This window comes from Rhinoraja longicauda, chromosome 7 (genome assembly GCF_053455715.1).
Source record: "Rhinoraja longicauda isolate Sanriku21f chromosome 7, sRhiLon1.1, whole genome shotgun sequence".
In the NCBI taxonomy this organism is placed as follows: domain Eukaryota; kingdom Metazoa; phylum Chordata; class Chondrichthyes; order Rajiformes; family Arhynchobatidae; genus Rhinoraja; species Rhinoraja longicauda.
This window is the reverse complement of record NC_135959.1, coordinates 13,160,612-13,186,152: the sequence shown is the minus strand read 5'-3', so window position 1 is coordinate 13,186,152 and position 25,541 is coordinate 13,160,612. Positions and strand designations below refer to the sequence as shown.

General features: G+C 44.8%; 2 protein-coding genes across 2 annotated transcripts in view; both read right to left on the bottom strand.

The window, feature by feature from the left end:
• LOC144595398 (phospholipid-transporting ATPase VA-like) overlaps positions 1–23,300 on the bottom strand; it is a 44,711-nt gene extending 21,411 nt beyond the window's left edge. Inside the window, exon 1 of the mRNA XM_078402902.1 lies at positions 22,932–23,300. Within this exon, the coding sequence (XP_078259028.1) occupies positions 22,932–23,300 (369 nt within the window). The remainder of the gene's footprint in view (positions 1–22,931) is intronic.
• atp10a (ATPase phospholipid transporting 10A) overlaps positions 1–25,541 on the bottom strand; it is a 228,889-nt gene that overhangs the window by 160,098 nt on the left and 43,250 nt on the right. The gene's annotated exons all lie outside the window — the stretch shown is intronic.

The window sequence follows — 25,541 nt, the reverse complement described above, 5'->3', positions numbered from 1 at the left end:
TTAAGTAACCCTTGCACTCCCTCAATCTCCTTCCCTCCCCCACCCAAGTCACACCACGTTCCCGTTCTCATCTAGCAAACAGCTAACAATGGTCTGGTTCCTTTATCTGTGTTACTTTTTTTTAGATTTAGATTTAGATTTAGATTTAGAGATACAGCGCGGAAACAGGCCCTTCGGCCCACCGAGTCCGCGCCGCCCAGCGATCCCCGCACATCAACACTATCCTACACACACTAGGGACAATTTTTTAAAACATTTTACCCAGTCAATTAACCTACAAACCTGTACGTCTTTGGAGTGTGGGAGGAAACCGAAGATCTCGGAGAAAACCCACGCAGGTCACGGGGAGAACGTACAAACACTGTCCAGACGGCGACCGTAGTCAGGATCGAACCCGAGTCTCCGGCGCTGCATTCGCTGTAAGGCAGCAACTCTACCGCTGCGCCACCGTGCCGCCCATATTTTTGTATTTCATTCATTTGTTCCATATCTCTCTACACCACTGTGTATTTCTCTCGATTCCCTTTCCCCGGACTAGTCTGAAGAAGGGTCTCGACTCCAAACATCGCCCATTCCTTCCCTCCCGAGATGCTGCCTGTCCCGCTGAGTTACTCCAGCATTTTGCGTCTACATCCTATCTTGGTATTCTGCATTAGCTGCTCCACCACTCTGCTTGGCAGGTGGAGTCACATTTGACTTGAGTTCACTTAATAAAAAGAAATCACTAACAGTCTTTGGAGGCGTAAGGATCATCAGCGGATGAGTGTTACATGGTGACCTTGCCAGCTACACCCACAGACCACGAGACCTAATAATTTACACATGAATTTAAAAACAAAAACAAAGCACTGGAGTAGCTCAACGGGTCAGGCAGCATCTCTGGAGGTCAAGGATGGATGACGTTCACAAAAGTATGCCTGCCAGCCCATCAAGCCTAATCAACCATTTAATAAGATCATGGCTAACGAGGGGCAACCTTGATTTGGAATTCCCACACAACACTACACTGCTTTGTTGTAAAAGTATTTTGAGATTCCATTTCCACCTGCGTGGGTTTTCTCCGAGATCTTCGGTTTCCTCCCACACTCCAAAGACGTACAGGTTTGTAGGTTAATTGACTGGGTAAAATGTTTTAAAAAATTTCCACCATTCTTTCAAAAATTTAGAGCATTCTTAAATGTAACCCTCGTAGATTATTGACTTTAGACTTTAGAGATACAGTACGGAAACAGGCCCTTTGGCCCACCGAGACCAGCTACCACTAATGCATTAGCATTATCCTACACAGTACGGACAGTTTAAATTTTTTAAAACAATTTTACCAAAGCCAATTAACCTATAAACCTGCAAGTCCATACCGACAGCATCCCTAGTGAGGATCGAACCCGGTTCTCTGGCGCTGCGAGGCAGCAACTCTACCGCTGCGCCACTGTGTCGCCCCTGAGAAAGAGCAAGTGGTTTTTGAAACATTGGAGCACATAGAGACAAGAAACTGCAGATTATGGAATCGAGTGCAAAACATAGATGAGGTCAGGATCGAAACCAGGCCTCTGGCCCTGTGAGGCAGCAGATCCATCAAAGTTGTAGAAACTTCTTTACCCTTAATGAGAAAACTTAATACACAACCATTATAATTTACATGAAATGGATCATGAAACATATTACACTATTGGAATCGTGGTCTGTTGGCAGCTTTATTTAAAATAGATAAAAAATTAAGGCCTTACAAATAATCAAGCCCTGCCAAACTAAAGGCCAGTCTGCAATAATTCCCTTCAATCATGGACTTTTTTTTCAAAGCACCACCAAATTAAATGGCAGTCTTGGGAATTGAAAATAAACTACAAATCTGCTATTCATAAATTAGTATGTTTGTAGAGATCATCAAAGTTGGTGGAGTTGTAGACAGCGTGGACGGGTTTCAAAGCACACGGTGGGATAGAGATCAGCTGCAGAAATCAGCAGAGAAATGTCAGATGGAGTTTAATCTGAGCAAGTGCAAGAGGAAAGAATGCAGTTAATAGCACAACCTTTAACAGAATTGATGTACAGAAGGATATTGGATTGGGCAGCTTACAACCCAGTGGTATGAATATTGATTTCTCTAACTTCAAGTAACCCCTGCATTCTCTCTCTCTCTCTCTCCCTCCCCCACCCGTCGCACCAGTTTCCTGTTCTCACCCAGAAAACAGCTGTTCCCTTCGTCAGTGTTACCTTTTTTGCATATCTTTTTCATTCATTCATTCTATATCTCATTGCATCACTGTCTACATCTCTCGTTTCCCTTTCCCCTGACTAGTCTGAAGAAGGGCCTCAACCCAAAACGTCACCCATTACTTCTCTCCAGAGATGCCGCCTGTCCCGCTGTGTTACTCTGACTTTTTGTGTCTATCTGAGGATCTTGGGGTCCACATTCATAGCTCCCTGAAAGTAGCAACACAAGTAGATGGGGAAAGAAAGCACATAGTCTGCTCGCCTTCATCAGTCGGAGCATGGGGTATAACGTCAGGCAGCCGTGTTGCAGCTTTATAGGACTTTGACTCAACCTTAATTGGTACATGTGACAGTAAAATACCGTTGAACCTTTGACTAGGTCACATTTGGAGCATTATGTGGACTTTTGGTTGCCCCATTACATAGAAACGTAGAAAATAGGTGCAGGAGGAGGCCGTTCGAGCCAGCACTGCCATTCATTGTGATCATGGCTGATCATCCACAATCAGTAACCCGTGCCTGCCTTCTCCCCATATCCCTTGATTCCACATGAAGGATGTGGAGACATTAGAGAGGGCGCAGAAGAGGGTTACCAGATGGCTGCATGGTTTAGAAGGTATTGCCTATAAAGAACGGTAATGCAAACATGGATGGTTTTCTCTGGAGTGTCAGAGGTCGAGGGGAGACCTGGTAAAAGTAGATAAAATTATGAGAGGTATAGACAGGATAGACAGTCAAAATGTATTACCATTTCCTAATCTATTACTATTTAAATAATAATTTGCTTTTCCATTGACCTGTCCAAATGGATGACTTCATATAAATCCATAGTGTAAGAAAATAACTGCAGATGCTGGTACAAATTGAAGGTCTTTATTCTCAAAATGCTGGAGTAACTCAGCAGGTCAGGCAGCATCTCAGGAGAGAAGGAATGGGTGACGTTTCGGGTCGAGACCCTTCTTCAGACTGAATCCATGTAAATCCATATAAATCCATGTTATACTGCATATGTCATGCATTTGCCCCACTGAAATCTAAAATGCCATGAAGTCTCTTTGCATCCTTCTCAAAGTGCACAAACCCACCAAATTTGAGTCATTGACACATTTCGAGTCAAGTCAAGAGTCAAGCGTGTTTTATTGTCATATGTCCCAGATAGAATAATGAAATACCTACTTGCAGCAGCACAACCGAATACTTAAGCATAGCACACTTAGAAATAAAGCATTTGTTTTCCTCAATCAAATTACTGTATATATACTCCACAGGTTATGGTATGCCATTCTGAAGAAAAGGCCCACCTAGTCCTACTCCGATTCCCATCTGCCAACCAATTTTCCAGTCATGCCAGTATATGTTGTCCATTTAACTCTACACATAACACTCTTGTGGGACTTTACTCAAGGTCCACTGAAAATCTAAATAAATCATAACCATTAGTTCTTCCTTGTTTATTCCAGCAGTTATATCCTTAAAAGAAAACCCTTGCAGGGTTGCCAAACACAATTTCCCTTCGATCTATATGGATCCTTGACCATGCTTGGCTCCTGTCTCTTCTCTGTAAACAGGGAGCAGGAGAGACTTGTTGTATTTCCCACCCTCCAATCTACAGGAACTAGCAATGGGATTATGGAAATTGACAACTAATGCACGTGATGCACAGTCAAGCAACAGCCTAGTGGTGCTGGGTACACATTCTACACTCATCTACGCTCCTCTGGCAGTAGACGTGATGGGCCGAATGGCTTAATTCTGCTCCTGGAGCTTGTGGACCTATGACCGTGCCAATGGTCGCGCCAACACCCAGAGGAACAAGGACAGCAGCTGCAATGTAACCTCATCACTACCAAGTTCACTAGCATTTATTTCAAGAGGGCTTATGTACAAAACCAGGGTTGTAATGCTGAGGCGAATTTGGAATATTGCGAGCAATTTTGGACACCATATCTGAGGAAGGATGTGCTGGCTCTGGAGAGGGTCCAGAGGAGGTTTACAAGGATGATCCCAGGAATGAGTAGGTTAACATATAATGAGCGTTTGACGGCACTGGGCCTGTACTCAGTGGAGTTTAGAAGAATGAGGGGGGACCTCATTCAAACATATAGAATAGTGAAAGGCTTGGTTAGAGTGGATGTGGAGAGGATGCTTCCACTACTGGGAGAGTCTAGGACTAGAGGTCATAGCCTTAGAATTAAAGGATGTTCTTTTAGGAAGGAGATGAGTAGGAATTTCTTTTGTCAGAAGGTGATGAATCTGTGGAATTCTTTGCCACAGAAGGTTATCAGTGATATTTTTAAGGTAGAGATAAATAGATTTTTGATTAGTACAGGTGTCAGAGGTTATGGGGAGAAGGCAGGAGAATAGGGTTCGGAGGGAGAGATAGATCACCCATGATTGAATGGCGTAGTAGACTTGATGGGCCGAATGGCCTAATTCTACTCCTATCATTTTTGACCTTATATTCTACTGCAACTCAGTAGCCATCTGGTCTGGGCAAATACTCTTCACGCGCACTGAGTGTGAGACTTGGAACAACCACCTTGACCCATGGACTGCAGCAGACTTCAGAAACACAGCGCGGAAATAGGCCCTTCGGCCCACTGAATCCGCCACCGACCAGCGATCACCTCGTACACTAACACTATCCTACACACTAGGAACAATTTTACAACTTCCCAAAGCCAATTATCCTACAAACTTGTACGTCTTTGGAATGCGAGAGGAAACCGGAACACCTGGAGAAAACCCATCCAGTCACAGTGAGAACGTACAAACTCCGTACAGACAGCACCCGTGGTCTAGGATCGAACCCGGGCCTCTGGCGCTGTAAGACAGCAACTCTACCGCTGTGTCCAATGAGCCAGTCCTTGAAACCGACCCCACAACTTATCTATATCGGCGAAACCAAGCGCAGGCTCGGCGATCGCTTCGCTGAACACCTGCGCTCGGTCCGCATTAACGCAACTGATCTCCCGGTGGCCCAGCACTTTAACTCCCCCTCCCATTCCCAGTCTGACCTCTCTGTCATGGGCCTCCTCCAGTGCCATAGTGAGGCCCGCCGGAAATTGGAGGAGCGGCACCTCATATTTCGCCTGGGCAGTTTGTGGCCCGGTGGTATGAACGTCGACTTCTCCAACTTCAGATAGCTCCTCTATCCCTCCCTTCCCCTCCTCCTTCCCAGATCTCCCTCTATCTTCCTGTCTCCACCTATATCCTTCCTTTGTCCCACCCCCGACATCAGTCTGAAGAAGGGTCTCGACCCGAAACGTCACCCATTCCTTCTCTCCCGAGATGCTGCCTGACCTGCTGAGTTACTCCAGCATTTTGTGAATAAATCGATTTGTACCAGCATCTGCAGTTATTTTCTTATCCCACCATCATCTATCTGCCCACTAAGAGTGGGCAACAAACAAACAAGTTGCACGCATATCCTGAAAATGAGCAAGTAAACAATTCACAATCTGCGTGTACAGGAGTAATCTCTTAGACGGCAACCCTCTCTTGCCAAAGATACGTTTCCAAAGCATAAAAACAAGTATTTCCTTTTCAGAAACTCAACTCAACAGGAGTGCAGCGGGAAAAGAGATAACATTTGCTCAAGGCCACGTTTCACCAGAGCTTGCACCCTGAACAAAAAAATCAATTTAAAAATACAATCGAGGCTGAACAAATAACTTTGGAAATCCAGAAAGGCTGCAGGCAGTCAAATACAAAGAAAAACTTAAACAGATTAATTGTAATAAAAATGAATTGCAGATGTTGGTTTATACCAAAGAGAGACAGACACAAAATGCCGCAGTAACTCAACGGGTCAGGCAGCATCTCTGGAGACAATGGTTGGGTGACGTTTCGGGTCGTGACCTTTCTTCAGACGGGTCCCGACCGGAACGTCACCTATCCATTTTCTCCAGAGAGTCACCTATCCATTTCCTCCAACTCAGCCTGACCTGCTGAGTTACTCCAACAATTAGTGCCTGTCTTAAGAGTTTAGATAACGCCATTCAGTCCCTTTAAGCCAACAGTCTAGTCAGAAGGATCAGGTTCCCACTTCAGGGTCTCGAGTACAAATGTCTCGGATGACATTCTTCCATGCTGTGGAAAAGTCTCTTGGGCGATAAGCATAGACTGCGTGACTGTTCCACCAAACACCTCCACCAAGGCCCGCTGGATCTTCCACTTGCTAACCATTTTAACTACCATTCCCATACCACCCTTTCTGTCCTGGGCTTCCTCCATTGCCAAAGAGAGGTTGTTCTTGGGTAGTTTACAACCCAATGGTATAAACATTGAGTTCTCCAATTTTAAGTAAGAACCCCCCCCCCTCCTTTCACCTCATCCCTCGTTCCTGTGTCCCATCCTAGTGCACACCCATTTCCCCCACTAGCCTGCCCCTCCTCCACTCCTCCCCCGATCCCTTCCCCCTTCATACCCTCCCTCTGGCTTTACATTTCACTTCTCTTCTCTCCTTTACGAACTCCCTTTTGCCTCCTTTTCATCTCTGGCATTGTCACCTGCAGATTGTTGATGAGTAAAGGATGTCAGAAGTTACGGGGAAAAGGCAAGAGAATGGAGTTGAGACGGGAAGGTAAAACATACAGAACTAGTCTCTCTCAAAGCAATTTACAAAAACATCAATGAAAATTCTTTTATCTTCCAAAAATTCACTGTTTCCTTTATGTTGATTAAAGAATTATAGACAATAGACAATAAGTGCAGGAGGAGGCCATTCGGCCCTTCTAGCCAGCACCGCCATTCAATGTGATCATGGCTGATCATTCTCAATCAGTACCCCGTTCCTGCCTTCTCCCCATACCCCCTGACTCCGCTGTCCTTAAGAGCTCTATCTAGCTCTCTCTTGAATGCATTCAGAGAATTGGCCTCCACTGCCTTCTGAGGCAGAGAATTCCACAGATTTACAACTCTCTGACTGAAAAAATAAAGAAAAAATAACCGAAGTTCAAAGCAGCAGCACGAGCATTCTTCCAAATGAAACATACCCTGTATTTACCCATTTACCCACAGAGCAGGCTGGTGCAGTTGTGCAAGTAATACACGTTAGAGCATGCTTTGAGATGATTTATTTATGCATTAATGGTGTTGATGCGGAGATGGTCAGGAGCTTCAGGTTTATCATATCATATCATATATATATAGCCGGAAACAGGCCTTTTCGGCCCTCCAAGTCCGTGCCGCCCAGCGATCCCCGTACATTAACACTATCCTACACCCACTAGGGACAATTTTTACATTTACCCAGCCAATTAACCTACATACCTGTACGTCTTTGGAGTGTGGGAGGAAACCGAAGATCTCGGAGAAAACCCACGCAGGTCACGGGGAGAACGTACAAACTCCTTACAGTGCAGCACCCGTAGTCAGGATCGAACCCGAGTCTCCGGCGCTGCATTCGCTGTAAAGCAGCAACTCTACCGCTGCGCTACCGTGCCGCCCAGTTTAGGTTAAAGATACAGTGAGTAAACAGGCCCGTGCTGACCAGTAATCCCAACACACAAACACTATCCTAAACCCGAGGAACAATTTACAATTGTACCAAAGCCAATTAACCTACAAACCTGTACGTCTTTGGATGTGGGAGGAAACCGGAGCACCCGGAAAAAAAAACCCACGCAGGTCGCGGGGAGAAGGTACAAACTCCGCACAGACAAGCACCAGGATCGAACCCGGGTGTCTGGTGCTGTAAGGCAGCAACTCTACCGCTGTGCCGCCGTGCCGCCACCACCGATTTATCCTGGTCCCACTACACTGGCGCTGTGGCCAAGAAAGCACACCAATGCATCCACTTCCTCAGCAGGCTCAGAAAACGTCTCCAATGGCACTCGCCAATTTGCACCGATGCACCACGGAAAGCATCTGATCAGGATCCATCCCAGTTTGGTATGGCAACTGTTCAGCCCAAGACTACAAGAAATTGCAAAGTTGTGAATGCAACCCAGTCCATCGTGTAAACGAGCCCCCCCCCCCCCCCCTCCCTCCCCCTCCCACATCCACTCCGCCTGCACCATATTTCAGGAAAGCAGTCAACGTAATGAAGCTCCCACACCTACCCCATTCAACCATTCATCTCTCCTCTCTTGTTTGGCAGAAGATATGCAGACTTGAAAACATGTACCACCAGATTCAAGACCAGCTTCTTCCTCACTGTCAGTCACAAAATGATGGAGTAACTCAGCGGGACAGGCAGCATCTCTTGAGAGAACAAATGGGGGACGTTTCGGGTCGAGACGCTTCTCCTTGTCCTACACATCTTCCCCACTGTTATCTGACTTTGGATCGGACCTCTCACACACTACAGATGAATTCCAGATCTTCCAATCTACTTCGCTGCGACCCTTGCACTTTTTAAAAAAAATCCACATGTTATCTGTAGCGGTAACACTACATTCTGCACACTGTTTAATTTTCTCTTTTGCAGTACTTGATGTACTCGTGTTTTGTAAACGGGCATCTGTAGTTCCTTGTGTCTCCATGTATGGTATAATTTGCCTCAATAACATGCAAAAAGAACGTTTTCTCCACTGTATTCCGTCTGGTACACGTGACCAAATGAACCAAATACCAATTTAGAAATCTGTAGGAAGGAACTGCAGCGAAGATAGACACAAAGTGCCAGAGTAACTCAGCAGAAAAAGGATGGGTGACGTTTCGGGTCGGAACCCTTCTTTGGAAATCACTGCTCCCCACCAAAGAGAAGACAAAGGTACTGTTTAGAGCTATCGCCCACATCCAGTCAAGGCCACGCAGACTGCAAAGCAACTTGCGAATGCAAACCTGACCTGCAGCAATGGCAAGATGCCAAGAGTGAGATAAACTTACAGCTGGCTTCCCAATCCCAGACACGGGAAAAGAAAAATAAACATAAGCCTTTTCACTCGCTCCGATCCCGTAAACAGAATCTTTGCAGCGGGCAAAACTGCCCTTCATTGAAGCCTTACAGTAAACCGTGAGCAGGGAAGGCAGGGTATGCTGGAATCTGACTCTGCTTGGGTAAGAAACACTGCAGCTTCTCACAGCGTGGAATGCAAAATCCATCATGCTCATGAAATGAGTGGAATCAGGCCCAGCCCAAAGTTGTCTCGGCTGCCGGGCGATGCTGACTCACTCTCGCCATTGCCAGGTGCCAATGGAGAGGGGAAAAGAACAACTTGTCCTGCTTATTCTTACTCACTAACTCACATTGGTTGCTTTTAATCAGCATGCCAGGCAGGAACGGAACCCGGGATGGGGTGGAGTGGGTAAGGATAGTGGGAAAACCCGTTGAAATGAGGTAATGTGTACCATCAATGTACCACATGGGCGGCACTGTGGCACAGCGTTAGACTTGCTGCCCTACAGCGCCAGAGACTCCGGTTCGATCCTGACTGTGGGTGCTGTCAGGAAGGAGTTCGTACGTTCTCCCTGTGACTGCGCGGGTTTTCCCAGGTGCTCTCAGACTCCTCCCGCACTCCAAAGACGTACAGGTTTGCAGGTTAATTGGCTTCGGTAAAATTGTGAATTGTCCCTAGTGTGTAGGATAATGCTAGTGTGCGGGGTGATCACTGGCCAGCACGGACTTGGTGGGCTGAAGGGCCTGTTTCCGCGCTGCGTTTCTAAAGTCCAAATTTCACACTGGAAACCACTCTTCTCTGCGGTCGACTGTCTGGAAAGGAAAAAGCAGGGATTCTGGGATTTCATTCCCACTCGGAGTCTCAGCGCGTCTCTGAGATCCGGCTGCATTTCCCACATCCCTCATTCTGCCCGCCAACCAGAATGGAGATTGAATATTCGAATGGGGTTGAGGGGGAATTTAGAGGATTGCCAGAGGATGGTGAATCTGTGGAATTCATTGCCACAGACAGCTGTGGCCGTCAAGTCATTGGGGACTAATAGGTTCTTAATTAGAAAGGGGTCATGGGTTATGCAGAGAAGGAAGGAGAATAGGGTTGAGAGGGAAAAATAAAACGATTTATTGGCAGAGTAGACCCGATGGGCTGAATAGTCAAATTCTGGTCAACCAGCTGGCCTCCAAGTCTCACATTTCAGGGCCCTAATCATATCTGGACGCATGCAGAACTTGTCTACCTACAGAACGCAAGAAAACAGGATGATGCATAGGCCACCTCACCTGATGATGGACGATCTCGCCAGTCTTCAACTCCTCCTCTGTGCCAGATCCCCATAGCTCTCAAACGTTCAAAAAAATAATCCACCTCCATTTTAATATTCCCAATGAACTAACCACCACAACCAAGGGCGGCACAATGATAAAGGAAACAGGTCATTCGAGACCCTTCTTCAGACTGATATATAAGACTCCTCGCTTTTTCTCAGTTCCATCTGCTGGGATTGGTAGCACATTGGTAACAATGATGCCAGGCCACTAATGCAGAAACACGTACAGATTAGTTTAGTTTTTTTTTAGTCGAGAGTTACAGCGTGGAAACAGGCATTCCGGCCCACCGTGATCACCCGCACACTAGTTCTATCCCACACACCAGGGGCATTTTACAGAAGCCAGCGAACCTACAAACCAGCACGCGTTTGGGATACGGGAATCTGTGTAAATCTGTGGAATTCTCTGCCTCAGAAGGCAGTGGAGGCCAATTCTCTGAATGCTTTCAAGAGAGAGCTAGATAGAGCTCTTAAGGACAGCGGAGTCAGGGGGTATGGGGAGAAGGCAGGAACGGGGTACTGATTGAGAATGATCAGCCATGATCACATTGAATGGCGGTGCTGGCTCGAAGGGCCGAATGACCTCCTCCTGCACCTATTGTCTATTGTTTGTCGGTTAAATGGCTTGTTATAATCGTAAATTGTCCCTGTTGTGTGTAGGATAGTGTAAGTCGGCTGGGATCGCTGGTTAGCATGGATTTGGTCGGTTGATGAGCATGTTTCTCCACTGCATCTCTAAACTAAACAAATCTCAATTGTGTTTAAGTATTTTGATTCACATAATAATTTCTACACCAGTTGGCTACTTGCTTTTATGGTGCAAACAGGCCCACTTTCATGCTACGATTATGAGTCACACTTTTCTGGGAAATGCATACATTCTTGAAGACTCCAAACCAAAGGTAACAGTCACTTAATTTCCTATTTTTAAACCATAGGTTATTTCAAACTTTTCATTGTGAAAGACAAGCTGCCAGATTGTTTCACCACATGTAGAAATTTACAATTGGGGCTGTGTTTCTAGGATCAGGGATCGCCCATTTAGATGGGGAGGAATTTGTTTTCTCAGAGGGTCGTTACTCTGAATTTCTCAATGCCAGACAGGTGCGTGGGCTCAATCAGAATGCACTCAAGGCACTCAAGATAGACACAGACTGAAGAAGGGTCTCGATCCAATAAGTCACTCATTTCTTCTCTCCAGAGATGCCGCCTGTCCCGCTGAGTTACTCCAGCATTTTATGACTATCTTTGGTTTAAACCAGCATCTGCAGTTTCTTCATACGCATTCAAGGCCAAGACAGTTACTTGAGTTCATAGGTTCCAGGAGCAGAATTAGGCCATTTGGCCCGTCAAGCCTACTCTGTCATTTAATTATGACTGATCTATCTTTCCCTCTCAAAAGCACGGTGGCACAGCGGTAGAGCTGCTGCCTTACAGCAAATGCAGCGCCGGAGACCCGGGTTCGATCCCGACCACGGGTGCTGTCTGTACGTTCTCCTCATGACCTGCGTGGGTTTTCTCCGAGATCTTCGGTTTCCTCCCACACTCCAAAGACGTACAGGTTTGTAGGTTAATTGGCTCGGTAAAAATAAAAATTGTTCCTAGTGGGTACAGGACAGTGCTAACGCCTGTTTCTGCTCTGTGTCTCGAAACCCCATTTTACTGCCTTCGCCCCATAACCCCCGACACTCTTACAAATCCAGAATCTGTCAATGTCTGCCTTAAAACTACCTAATGACTTGGCCTCCATAGCCGTCTGTGGCATTAAATTCCACAGATTCACCACCCTCTGACAATGAAACTCCTCCTCATCTCCTTTCTAAAGGTAGGTCCTTTTATCTGAGGCTGTGCCCTCTTGTTCTAGACTCTCCCACTAGTGGAAACATCCTCTCCACATTCACTCTATCCAGGCATTCCACTAGTTTCAATGAGGTTCCCCTTATTGAGAGATACAACATAAAAACAGACCCTTCAGCCCAGCTATTCTGCGTCGTCCACCATTCACCAATTTAAACAGCTTTCCTCCACAGAAACAATTAATTTGAATTGAATGATTCAGAGAATGATTCTTGCTATTGAGGGCGTGCTGCGTAGGTTTACTGGGTTAATTCCCGGAATGGTGGGACTATCATATGTTGAAAGACTGGAGCGACTAGGCTTGTATACACTGGAATTTAGAAGGATGAGAGGAGATCTTATCGAAACGTATAAGATTATTAAGGGGTTGGAAATGTTAGAGGCAGGAAACATGTTCCCAATGTTGGGGGAGTCCAGAACCAGGGGCCACAGTTTAAGAATAAGGGGTAGGCCATTTAGAACAGAGATGAGGAAAAACATTTTCAGTCAGAGAGTTGTGAATCTGTGGAATTCTCTGCCTCAGAAGGCAGTGGAGGCCAATTCTCTGAATGCATTCAAGAGAGCTAGATAGAGCTCTTAAGGATAGCGGAGTCAGGGGGTATGGGGAGAAGGCAGGAACGGGGTACTGATTGAGAATGATCAGCCATGATCACATTGAATGGCGGTGCTGGCTCGAAGGGCCGAATGGCCTCCTCCTGCACCTATTGTCTATTGAAATCAACACATCCGGCCCAACATCAAAGTTTATGCCAGACTCTATGAAGAGAGGGCACAGCCTCAGAATAAAAGGATGTACCTTCAGAAAGGAGATGAGAAAGATTTTCTTTTGCCAGAGTGTGGTGAATCTGTGGAATTCATTGCCACAGATGGCTGTGGAGGTCAAATCATTGGGATTTCTAAAGTGGAGGTTGACAGAGTTTCGTTCAAGGATGTCTGCAAGAGAGATTTGAAGGCGCTCGACATCGATGTGGAGTCCTGGGAGAGCCTTGCAGCTGACCGCACGAGGTGGAGAGGTACCCTGAACCAACGTCTCAAAACGGGGGAAGAGAAACTGATGAACGCAGCGGCAGACAAGCGGGCACGCAGAAAGGAGCGCAGCAACGTCAACAGACCAGAGACCACACACAAACGTGACCTTTGCGACAGAGACTGTCACTCCCGCATTGGTCCCTTCAGCGACAAGCGACGCTGCTCCAGCCGAGGTGTGGAGCAAGCAGCCAACTAGGATGCATCACCCATGGTCAGCCATGACTGAGGGGGTCTTAGAGTTCGCAGTGTACAGATACACGATAAGGGAATGACATTTTGTGCAAGATAAAGTCAGTAAAGTCCAATCAAAGATAGCCTGATGGTCACCAATGAGGTAGACAGAAGTCCAGGACTGCTCTCTAGTTGTGGTAGGATGACTCTGTTTCCTGATAACAGCTGGGAAGAAACTGTCCCCGAATCTGGATTAGGAAGGGTGTCAAAGGTTGTCAAATAAAGCAGCAGAATGGGGTTGAGGAAAAGATAGGTCAGCCATAATTGAATGGCGGAGTCGGCTCAATGGGCTGAATGGCCTAATTCTGCTCCTATGACTTATGAACTTATGAACTATCCACAGTTCCTTGTTCGATCCTGTCTACGGGTGCTGTCGGTACGGAGTTTGTACGTTCTCCCCGTGACCTGCGTGGGTTTTCTCCGAGATCTTCAGTTTCCTCCCACACTCCAAAGACGCTGGGGTTTGTAGGTTAATCGGCTTGGTATAAATGTAAATTGTCCCTAGTGTGTGTCGGGTAGTGTTAGTGTACGGGGATCGCTGGTCGGTGCGGACACGGTGGGCCAAAAGGCCTGTTTCCGCGCTGTATCTCTAAACTAAACTAAACACTAAGAAACACACCGCTGTGCCTTATTAAATGTTTTTGTTTTAAGGCTTGTCCAATAATTTCAATAGCATTGTCATATTTGTCAAGATTTTGAGTGTTTGTGAGTGCCAGAGACCTTGACATACAATTATAGCAACAGTTTTATCAGCTTTTGACCCTGGAGGGACCTCACTGCCTGCTTAAGCTGCTATATCAGTCCAGTTGGCAATTAACACTGGGAGGATCAGTCGAGCCTCCTTGATGAGCTGTGGGATGAACAGTAGGATGAACTCCCAGTGGAAGACAACGCCCAGGACCACACTGTTAGTGATTGCATCACGTCGGACACAAGTGATCGGCAGCCCAGAACCAGCAGAAGATCCACCCTGTAAATGTATAAATCCATCATTTTTCTTATCCGGTGTGCTTTTTAATAATTTGTTATTTTAAAACTTTTGACGAAAGTCAAAAGGAGTCATCGGTGTTTCCGGAAAGCAACTCTGGAAACCTCGGGTTCCTCTTTCCCAAGGAAATCTAACAGGGATGAGACTATCTCCGAGTCTGTACTCCGGAGTGAGAGAGGGCACAGTGGCTCAGCGGTAGAGTTGCTGCTTTACAGCGCCAGGGACCAGGGTTCGATCCCGACTACGGGTGCTGTCTTTTTACAGAGTTTGTACACTCTCCCTGTGAACGCGTGGGTTTTCTCCGGGTGCTCTGGTTTCTCGACTGGTTTGTAGGTTAATTGGCTTCGGTAAGATTGTAAATTGTCCCGAGTGTGTAGGATAGTGCCAGTGTAAGGGGCGATGGTTGGTCGGCATGGAATTGGCGGGCGGAAGTGCCCGTTTACATGCTGTATGCGTGAAGTTGAAAGTCCAAAGTGAGGTAAAGGAAAAAGGGGAATTTCAATGTTGATTGGGGATACCATGACAGCAGTATTTAGAGAGGATATTCCTGGATTGGAGGGGGGTAAGTCCCAGTTGGGCTCTCTAGGTAGAATTCAGCCATAAGAAACATAAGGGTAAACACTTTAATGGGATTACACTGTCGACCTATCAACAGTGTGGTGTAACCAAATATGTAGAGAAAATGTAGATGGGCGTAGGAATAATAGGGTTGTAATAGGTGATTTTAAACTGGAACTGCCCTTGTGCTAACGGATTAGATGGAGCAGAATTCGATAAATGTGTCCATGAAAGTTTTCTGAAGCCATTTGCAGCTGGTCCCAATAGCGAAGGTGCTATAGAATCTTTTAGTGTTTTGCCCAGGGTAGAGGAACCAAAAACAAAGGGGACATATGTTCATGGTGAGAGGGGCAAGATTTAACATGAACCTCACTTTGCTCAGAGGGTGGTGAATATATGGAATGAGCTGTCAGAGGAGGTAGTTGGGGAAGGTACTACAACAGCATTTAAAAGACTCTTGACAGGAAAGGTTTAGAGGGATATGGGCCAAATGGGGCTAGCCTAGTTGGGTCATCTTGGTCTGCATGGACGAGTTGCGCCGAAGGGCCTGTTTCATGCTTGACATTCTCTTGGAAGTTGCAGAAGGTTGTCCATTGTTAGGACAGAATCTAAATCTTCTGGGAAAACGGGGAAGGGAATAGCTGATGGAATTTAACTCAGACAAGCGTGAAGTGATGCATCTTGCGAACTTAAACCAAGCAAAAACATACACAGTGAATGGCACGATCTGGGGAGTGTTGTTCAACTGTTAGACCATGGAGTACTGAATGGTGGTGCTGGCTCGAAGGGCCGAATGACCGACTCCTGCACCTATTTTTCTATGTTTCTATGTTTCACACATCGGTGGTGGGTACATGGATCAAATTGCCAGATGTAAGGGGAGAGGCAGGTAAAATTTGGATTGGTACATGGAGAAGAAAGGTTTAAAAGAATATGGGCCAAATGTAGCCAAGTTGAAATAGCATAGATGGGCATCTTGGACAGTATATTGGGATGCATCACAGCTTGGTTTGGGAACAGCTCCTTTCAAGACCATGAGAAATTGCAACAAATAGTGGATGCAGCCCAGACCATCACACAAACTAACCTCCCTTCCATTGACTCCATTATACCTCAAGTGTGACGAGAGTCGACTGCCAAAACAGCTTCTGTATGGAGAAATGTGTCAGGGCAAGCGCTCAGTAGGGGGACAGAAGAAACGGTTTAAGGACTGCCTCAAAGTGTCCCTCAATGACTTGGACATCAACCTCAGCACTTGGGATTCTCTTGCTCTGGACCGTCCAACCTGGCGTAGCAAGCTCACCACAGGAGCCCGTGCAGCAGAGAACAGACGCACTGCAGAGGCCCAGAGGAAACGCACCGCGCGCAAGGCCCGGGCTACCTCCACTTCCACTGCAGCACCCATCCACTTGTGTCCTACGTGTGGGCGTGCCTTCCGAGCCCGGACTGGCCTCACCGTCACCAATCCTCCAACTGAAAGTGAAGTCATGGTCACCTTCGAACCCGAAGGACGAACAACAACAAGAACAACCTCAAGTGTGAAAATGCACACCTCCAGATTCAGGGGCAGTTTATTGCCAGCTGTTATCAGATAACTGAATCATCCTACCATAACCAGAGAGCAGTCCTGAACTACTATCTGACTACCTTTGATCAGACATTACTGGCTTTGCCTTGCACTAAACGTTATTCCCTCATCATGCATCCGTACACTGTGAATAGCTCGATTGTAATCATGTGTTTCTTTATGCTGACTGGTTAGCATGCAACAAAAGCTTTTCATTGGTACCCCGGTGCACGTGACACTAAACTAAACTGTAAACGCAAAAATGAACAAGTTGAGTTGAAAGACCTGTTCCCTTGCCATTTCACTTGATGTAGCTATGAAAAATTGGTATCTAGATTTTTAAAAAAGACAGACATGTATCTAGCTACCTCTCCACATAAAATCTGTAATGCATTTTTATCTATTCATCAGAGGACAAGACGATCCTTCAGTTTACGTCAATGCTTTGACCGTATAACGACCACATGATTTTTAACTTTGCTGATTGTTATCAGCTGGATCCACAACAACGATGAGACGAAAGAGGTCGAGAACCTCGTGTTATGGTGCCAGGACAATAACCTAGTTCTGAACGTCAATTAGATAAAAGAGTTGGTTGTTGATCCAAGGGGAGAATACAACCCTGTCCTCCATCAGGGGAGCTGCTGTAGAGATGGTCATCAGAACCTGGGGAATTCTTTGCCACGGACGCCTGTGGAGGCCAAGTCAACAGATATTTTTAAGGCAGAGATAGATGGATTTTTGATTACTACGGGTGTCGGGGGTTTTGGGAAGAAGGCAGGAGAATGGGGTTCGGAGGGAGAGATAGATCAGTCATGATTGAATGGCGGAGTGGACACGATGGGCCGAATGGACTAATTGAGGTCCTACAACTTATGACCTTATTCAAGGCCATAGACATCCATATCACCAGCAACCTGCCCTGGTCTCTTCACACTGATCAAGAGAGCACATCAGCGTATATGTTTTCTTAACAATCTGGGAAGATTTGGCATGTTCTTGAGGATTGTCTCAAATTTCTACAGATGCGCTAAAGTACTCTGACAGTCAGCCTGGGATGGCAAACTGCTCTGCTCGTGCCCACCTGATGCTGCAGAGAGTGGTGAACACAGCCCAGTCCATCACTGGATCACCACTTCATTCCATCCAGTTCATCTTTCAGCACTTAAGCTACATAGAGAGGTTGAACAGGTTGGGTCTTTATTCTTTGGGGCGTAGAAGGTTGAGGGGGGACGATAGAGGTTTTTAAAATTTTGAGAGGGACGGACAGAGTTGACGTGGGTAGGCTTTTCCCTTTGAGAGTGGGGAAGATTCCAACAAGGGGACATAGCTTCAGAATTGAGGGACAAAAGTTTAGGGGTAACATGAGGGGGAACTTCTTTACTCAGAGGGTGGTGGCTGTATGGAATGGGCTTCCGGTGGAAGTGGTGGAGGCAGGCTCGATTTTATTATTTAAGAGTAAATTGGATAGGTATATGGATAAGAGGGGATTAGAGGGTTATGGTCTGAGTGCAGGTCGATGAGACTAGGTCAGGGAGAGTGGTCGGCGTGGACTGGTAGGGCCGAACGGGCCTGTTTCCGTGCTGTAGTTGTTATATGGTTATATATGGTTAAACTGCAACAGGCCGGCTGGAGGTATCATCAAGAATGCCTAGGAAGGAACTGCAGATGCTGGTTTGCACCGAGGATACACACAAAAACCTGGAGTAACTCAGCAGGTCAGGCAACATCTCTGGAAAAAAGGAATAAATGATGTTTTGGGTCGAGTCCCTTCTTCAGTCTGAGAGTCAGGGAAGAGGGAAACGAGAGATATGAGAAGATACAAAGGAATGGAAGGTATGCCAAAGGACAAATCAATGCCAGCGATGACGATCAAGGAAAGGTGGAGTCCACAATGGTTCATTGTTGGCTGTGGAGAAGGCGATAACAAGTGATGCAAACAGCGAAAAGGCTCTGCCTATACACACTGACACAGATCGGTCTGTTAAGAATGACTGAGGTAGACAGAATTCCATTGTAAAGTCGAACATCAAACATAATTTTGTCTAAAGAAGGGTTCCGACACGCAACTTCACCCATCCTTTTTCTAAAGAGACGCCGTCTGACCCGCTGAGTTACTCCAGCACTTTGTGTCCATCTTCAGTATAAACCAGCATCTGCAGTTCCTTCCTACATTTAGAATTTTCTCACTGGCAGAGATACAAAGTGTGGAGTATGGGATTAAGTGTCATTTATACCAGGACTGATTTTTAATTCCACTGCAAATTCAGTTCCACCATTTAATGAGTGGTTATTTCAAATAGCACTCACGACAAATTCTACCCTCTAGTACTGGCAATTAGAGAAGATTGTAAATAAACTGAAATAGTTGAGTAGCACATTCATGCAGAGCTTGAACTCAAAAGGACACAAAGTGCTGGAGTAACTCAGCAGGTCAGTCTCAAGAAAGGTCTCGCCCCGAAACGTCACCCATCCATATCATATATCATATATATACAGCCGGAAACAGGCCTTTTCGGCCCTCCAAGTCCGTGCCGCCCAGCGATCCCCGTACATTAACACTATCCTACACCCTCTAGGGACAATTTTTACATTTACCCAGCCAATTAACCTACATACCTGTACGTCTATGGAGTGTGGGAGGAAACCGAAGATCTCGGAGAAAACCCACGCAGGTCACGGGGAGAACGTACAAACTCCTTACAGTGCAGCACCCGTAGTCAGGATCGAACCTGAGTCTCCGGCGCTGCATTCGCTGTAAAGCAGCAACTCTACCGCTGCGCTACCGTGCTCTAGAGATGCTGCCTGACCTGCTGAGCTACTCTAGCACATTGTATCCTTCTGTGTATTAGAGAGCATCTGCACTTCTTTGCATAGGAAGGAACTGCCGATGCTGGTTTATTCCGTAGATGGACACAAAACGCTGGAGTAACTCAGTGGGCCAGGCAGTATCTCTGGAGAAAAGGAAAAGGGGATGTTTCAAGTCGGCCCGAAACGTCACCTATTCTTTTTCTCCGGGGATGCTGCCTGACCCACTGTTATTACAGCATTTTGTGTCTATCTGCAATTCCTTGTTTTGTAATACTTGAACTTGGTTTGAAAGCAGTAATGAAAAAAATTAATTCCAGTAACACGTCTTGTTGGAGGCATCCTAAATCCCTTTCAATATTCACGCACAATTAAGTATGGAGTGACCTTTCAAAATATATATTTTTTTATCTTAGATTTCAAATGTGTATGGATAAATAAGAATATTGTAATCTAAAAATAATAGAAATTACACTTTTCAAAAAGATACATTTAAAAAATATTATTTTACAAACACTTGCATTTCCTATAGCAGAAAATTATTAATTATGCTAGAGTCATAGAATCATACAGCACGGAAACAAGCTCTTCAACTTGACTTGCCCTTGCCGACTAATATGCCCCATCCAAGCTAATTCCATTCACACCTATTTGGCCCATACCGTTCTAAATCGTTCCTATCCATGTACCTGTTCAAATGTCATAAATGTTGTTGTTGTACCTGCCTCGGCTAGTTCCTTTAGTACATGTATACTTCCACAACTTCTGTCTTGTGCAGAGATTTGAAATGAAAATCAGGGGCTTCAACATTATAATAATAATAATAATAATACATTACATTTATATAGCGCTTTTCATATACTCAAAGACGCTTTACAGGGATTTAGAGAACATAGGGAAGTGAATAAATAGATAAATAAGTAAACAAACAGAGAAAGGAGACAGAAGGTGGGATGCCCATCAAAATAAATCTTTTCAGAGCACCAATTTCTTTCTAATAATACTAATTGCAGAATTTTATATTGGTAACAATTTTGGAATACCTGCATTCGTAAAACAGTATTGGTTTTACAAAGATGATATATCAAAGGCGGTCGTGATTTTTTAACAGAAGATTGACACAAAATGCTGGAGTAACTCAGCTGGACAGGCAGCATCTCTGGATAGAAGCTATGGGTGACGTTTCGGGTCGAGACCCTTCTTCAGACTGAGAGTCAGGAGAGAGGGAGACAGAGATGCGGAAAGGTAAGGTGTGAAAACAAGAGATCATAGGGGACAAAGCTCACAGAGAAAGTAGAATAGATCATTGTTAGCTGAGGGGAAGGTGACAATTAATCATACAATCAGTATCTGCAGGTAGTGCTGCTATGACGTTTGTTTCCATAACATAAATTGTATACATGCAAATGATAAATTGGTGAGCACCATTTGTATTTCATGGGTAGAATTGGTTTTAACACGATTTTGATTGAGAACTAGAGAACCATTTAAAAGTTAACTTGGAAATTGACAAGCAGAAAAAAAAGCTGTCTTGATTTCAACAGTTAAGGGGAAACAAACCTGTTTCCATATAACCTCCCAGCAGTAATAAAACACAATTGTCTTCTAAGAATACAGCTGCTACTTTAACTGCGGGGAGGGCAATAAAATTGACAAGCAATTGCTTCCACTGACATTTGTGCAATGATACTCTATTAAACAACCTAACATTCAGCCTTTAGAAGTTTTAGCTTGCAGTAACAAAAATAAACTTACTGCTACTGAAAAGGCCTTTATTTTTTTAAAGTCCTGCAGGCAAAATAACTTTGTTGTCGCGAGTCTGAAATTCCTGAGCTACAATTCCCCATTGACAAAATTGTCTTTATAAACGCGATTTTCAATAACACGAGGTTTCTTAGAAACATAGAAAAATAGGTGGAGTAGGCCATTCGGCCCTTCGAGCCAGCACCGCCATTCAATAATGATCATGGCTGATCATCTAAAATCAGTACCCCGTTCCTGCTTTTTCCCCCCTATCCCTTGATTCCTTTAGCCCTAAGAGCTAAATCAAACTCTCTCTTGAAAACATTCAAGAACGCAACTGTCACGTGATGACAAAACTACCTGTATTACCTTAGAATAAATAACTGTATTTCTAAAGTAGCATTACTTCTCAAATTCACACATTTCTTCTGCAGTTGTAACTCCAGAATACCTGCATTTCTAAACCACCACTAACTTTGCAATGTTTCTACTTTAGAAACATGTGTAACTTTGGAAATTCCGTATATCTGACAGTGTTATTTCAGAAGTCTTGTATTTTTAAGACATGTACAGTCTTGGAATTCCTGGATTTTTAAAGTAGTATTGCTTTAGAATATCAGTATTTCTCAAGTGATATTATTTTGGAAACGCAGGTGTTCTGAAGACCTTAGAAACGCTGTATTCCAAATCCATTTGTACTTCAGAAAAGGAAATGCTCCAAAGTAATACTGATTAATAAATACAACTATTCACAATCTTCATCATTTTGTAATACCAATATTACTATAATAGGTTTAATTGTGCAATACTTGCAAGTTTAAAATAGTATTATTTTAGAACAGATGGAGGGATTTTGATGCAGGGCAAGAGAATTTCTTACCTCGTGTTATTTTGAATGATTTAGAAATTCAAGCATTCTGACTTGGTACTATTTTGAAATATCTTGTACTATGTTGAAATATCCCTAGAGCAGGTGTCATTTTAAAGCACCTGCATCTTTAAAGCAGTACTATTTACAGATATCTGAATTTCTGGGGTAGGTTTAATCATGGAACATCTGATTTTCTGAATTTCTGATTTTCTAAAGTATTATTAATTTGGAAAATCGATTCTTTCAAAATGCGTGTAATTTGGACACACATGTAATTTTAAAGCAGTCTTTTTGAGTACTTTTCATTCCAAAATGAGTTTAATTACAGAATATCGGTACTAGTCAAATCAATATTATTTTGCAAAGTTCCCATGATTTAGGAACTTAGGCCATTCCAAGATAAAATTCCTTTGGCAATGCAGGTAATACATTGGTACACCTGGTTTTGAAATGCAAAGTACTCTAAAGTAATATCCAGTTGGAAAAACAGGGTAATAATTTTAGAAGTGCAGATTTTCTATTTTTACACTTGCTTTACAACTTAGAGCACTTGAAAGAATTGCTAGAAAAATAGTGTGTTCCAAAATTGCACTACTGAATAAAATCAGGTATTTTTTAAAACAGAATCATTTTTCAGTAAAATCAATCTCAACAATATTTTTTGAGTAACTGCATTCTAACGCAGGTGCGCCCTTATTACTTTTTTTATGGAATAATAATATTTTTAGCGTTATTGTAATTCTGTAATGCATTCAATTCTAAACCATTGTTGCTTTGGGGTACTTCTAAAGCAGTGTTAATTCTAATTAATGGCTGTGCTCTTAACTTTGCAGCGTTGATTTGGACGCCAGCATTCTCATGCTAGTTAGTTACCTGCAGTAGATGAGGCAGTCCATGTGGTTGATCTCCTGGTCGGACATGTACCTCCTGTAGTCCTCCCACAGGTCTTTGAAGGCAGTCACTGCAAGGATGAAGACCACGGGGGCCAGGGCTAACTCGGGCTGGAAGGCTCCAACGACGGGCACAAAGTTCAGCAGGGCGATGAAGACGAAGTAGACGTTGGCGAAGCGGTGGAACTGCTCGAAGAGGTTCTTGGGGAGGAACGAGATGACCGAGTACTTGGTGGTCTTGAGCCTGTTGCTGGCGTGCGGCCGCGCCGGCTTGTCTTGCAACAGGTTGGAGCGGACATTCCTGGTCTCTCTCTTCGACATCTTGGTCTTGCCGGTCAGCTTGCAACTCGCCCTCCACCGACTACCCTGAGCCATGCCGTGCACCGCACCGCCGCGCCACCCACCCTCCACATTGACCAACAAAACCACCAATAAACTCATGCAACCTAAACTGCAGGTCTATGAAATTACTAGCCAAAAAGGAAAAACTGCAGCCAGACGGCAACGCATGGAAATAAAGACTCACCGGAATAAGAGGACAAAAAAAAACAAAAAACCCACACACAAAGCCAACAATCAATCTCCACTACTTCTAACCCATTCAAATGTCACTAAGCGTGTGGATAAGCAGCAAGATTGCACAACAAAAATGTTGTTGGCTGCAAAACGTGTCACCAATATCAGAAAGGGCTACTGTTTCCAAAAAATGCAAGATCTAATATATAAGCAGGGCATCCAAATGCGAATATCACCCATCCTGCCACGTAAAAGCATACCAGCTAGACTGGAAATATCACCAGGAGAGCAAGTGTCCATGTATCCGTGAAGCCTGGTGCACTGTTCCAGGCGACAGCCAACAAACACATCCCCAAAGTGCTCGCTTCTCTCCTCGTCCACACTCTCCCAGTCTTTGTTTTTTAAAATCCAATGTATTTTCCTGCTGTGGACTTCTTGGTGGTTAGTTTGTTCCTCTTCCCTGCCACCCTGAAACTTTTCCCTCTTGCTGCCGTTCCATGCGGATTGTGTATCACAAGCAGCAATCCGCACACAACGCTGAGCATTACTTCTCCCTCTCTCTCTCCCCACCAACCAACAAAAAACCCAAAGTGCAGAGGCGTTGCTCCTACGTTTCCGCTCTTTAAAAAAAAAAGTTTTGAAGAAACGTCCCCAGCGTTCTTGGCCACCCTCCTCTCTGGGTTTGTAACTGCGGTCGACCCACACCATGAAAGTTCTTCCCACAACTACACCGCCTGCGCTTGTCAACACACCCTCTGGTTACAAGTCGCGTCAGAAAACTCTCGCTGCAACACCTCCTCTCCCCTCTCTCCACCCAAGCAGCTCCTACTTTTCCGCTTTCCTTCGATATCACATCTGCTTCTTCAAACTTTGAACAGCTCAGAGGCAATTTTAATGCTCCCTTTTAATGCCCCCCCAAAATAAAATAACGAGATTGGATTAATTTTTGTTTTAAACCCCATAAAACGGGTAATGCTTTATTCCCCCTGTCATTTTGCAGCGTTTGTTTTGGTAGTCATGGTAGTAGCGTAAGGCAAGGTACAAGGAAAGGCACACAGACCACGTTTGACAGGAAACAGTCTTAGATCAATAATTTCGGTTTCGTTTTCCGACTACATTCTGTTCTCGAGTTCCCCCCATACCATCAGAGATTTTTCTCACTCTGGCACATGGTCTTTCCCCTTCCTTGCAGATACTCTTAAAACTCCAGCTGATTGAAGCCTTTCTAACTTTTCTTTCAAAGTGGTCAGCTGGAGTGCAACAATGCCAGCATTTTGTAATGTACATAAGTGTAAAAGCACTGTTAAGTGCGAAAGGTATTTTAACTCAAATGCACAGTTGGAGGTTTAGTTTCGTTTGGTTTATTTGTCATGTGTACCGAGGTCTGGTGAAAAGCGTCTGTTCCGTGCTAACCACGACAATATATGATTGCAATAGAGCCATCCACAAGTGTATATGATAAAGGGAATTATGTGAATTAGTGCAAGGTGAAGTCCAGTAACGTCGGATCAAAGATAGTCCAAGGGTCTCCAATGAGGTAGACAGCAGCTCAGGACTGCTCTCTAGTTGTTGGTAGGCTGGTTCAGTTGCCTGATAACAGCTGGGAACTGTCTCTGAATCTGGAGGTGTGCGTTTTCACACTTCTATACCTTTTGTCTGATGGGAGAGGGGAGAAGAGGGACTGGCCAGGATGTGACTCATCCTTGATTATGCAGCTGGCCTTGTAAATGGAGTCAATGGAAAGGAGGTCGGTTTGTGTGACGGTCTGGGCTGCGTCTACAATTCTCTGCAATTTCTTCCGGTTTTGGATGGAGTTGTACCCAAACCATGCTGTGATGCATCCCCATATAATGCTTTCTATGGTGCATCTGTAGAAGTTGGTGAGAGTTGTTGGGGATATGCCGAACTTCCTAAGCCTTCTAGGGAAGTAGAGGCATTGGCGTTATTGTAATTTAGTGGCGAGATACTCTCATTTAGAGTTCTCCTGAATCCTTCCAGAACAAGGGGCCACAGTTTAAGAATAAGGGGTAGGCCATTTAGAACTGAGATGAGGAAAAACTTTTTCAGTCAGAAAGTTGTGTATCTGTGGAATTCTCTGCC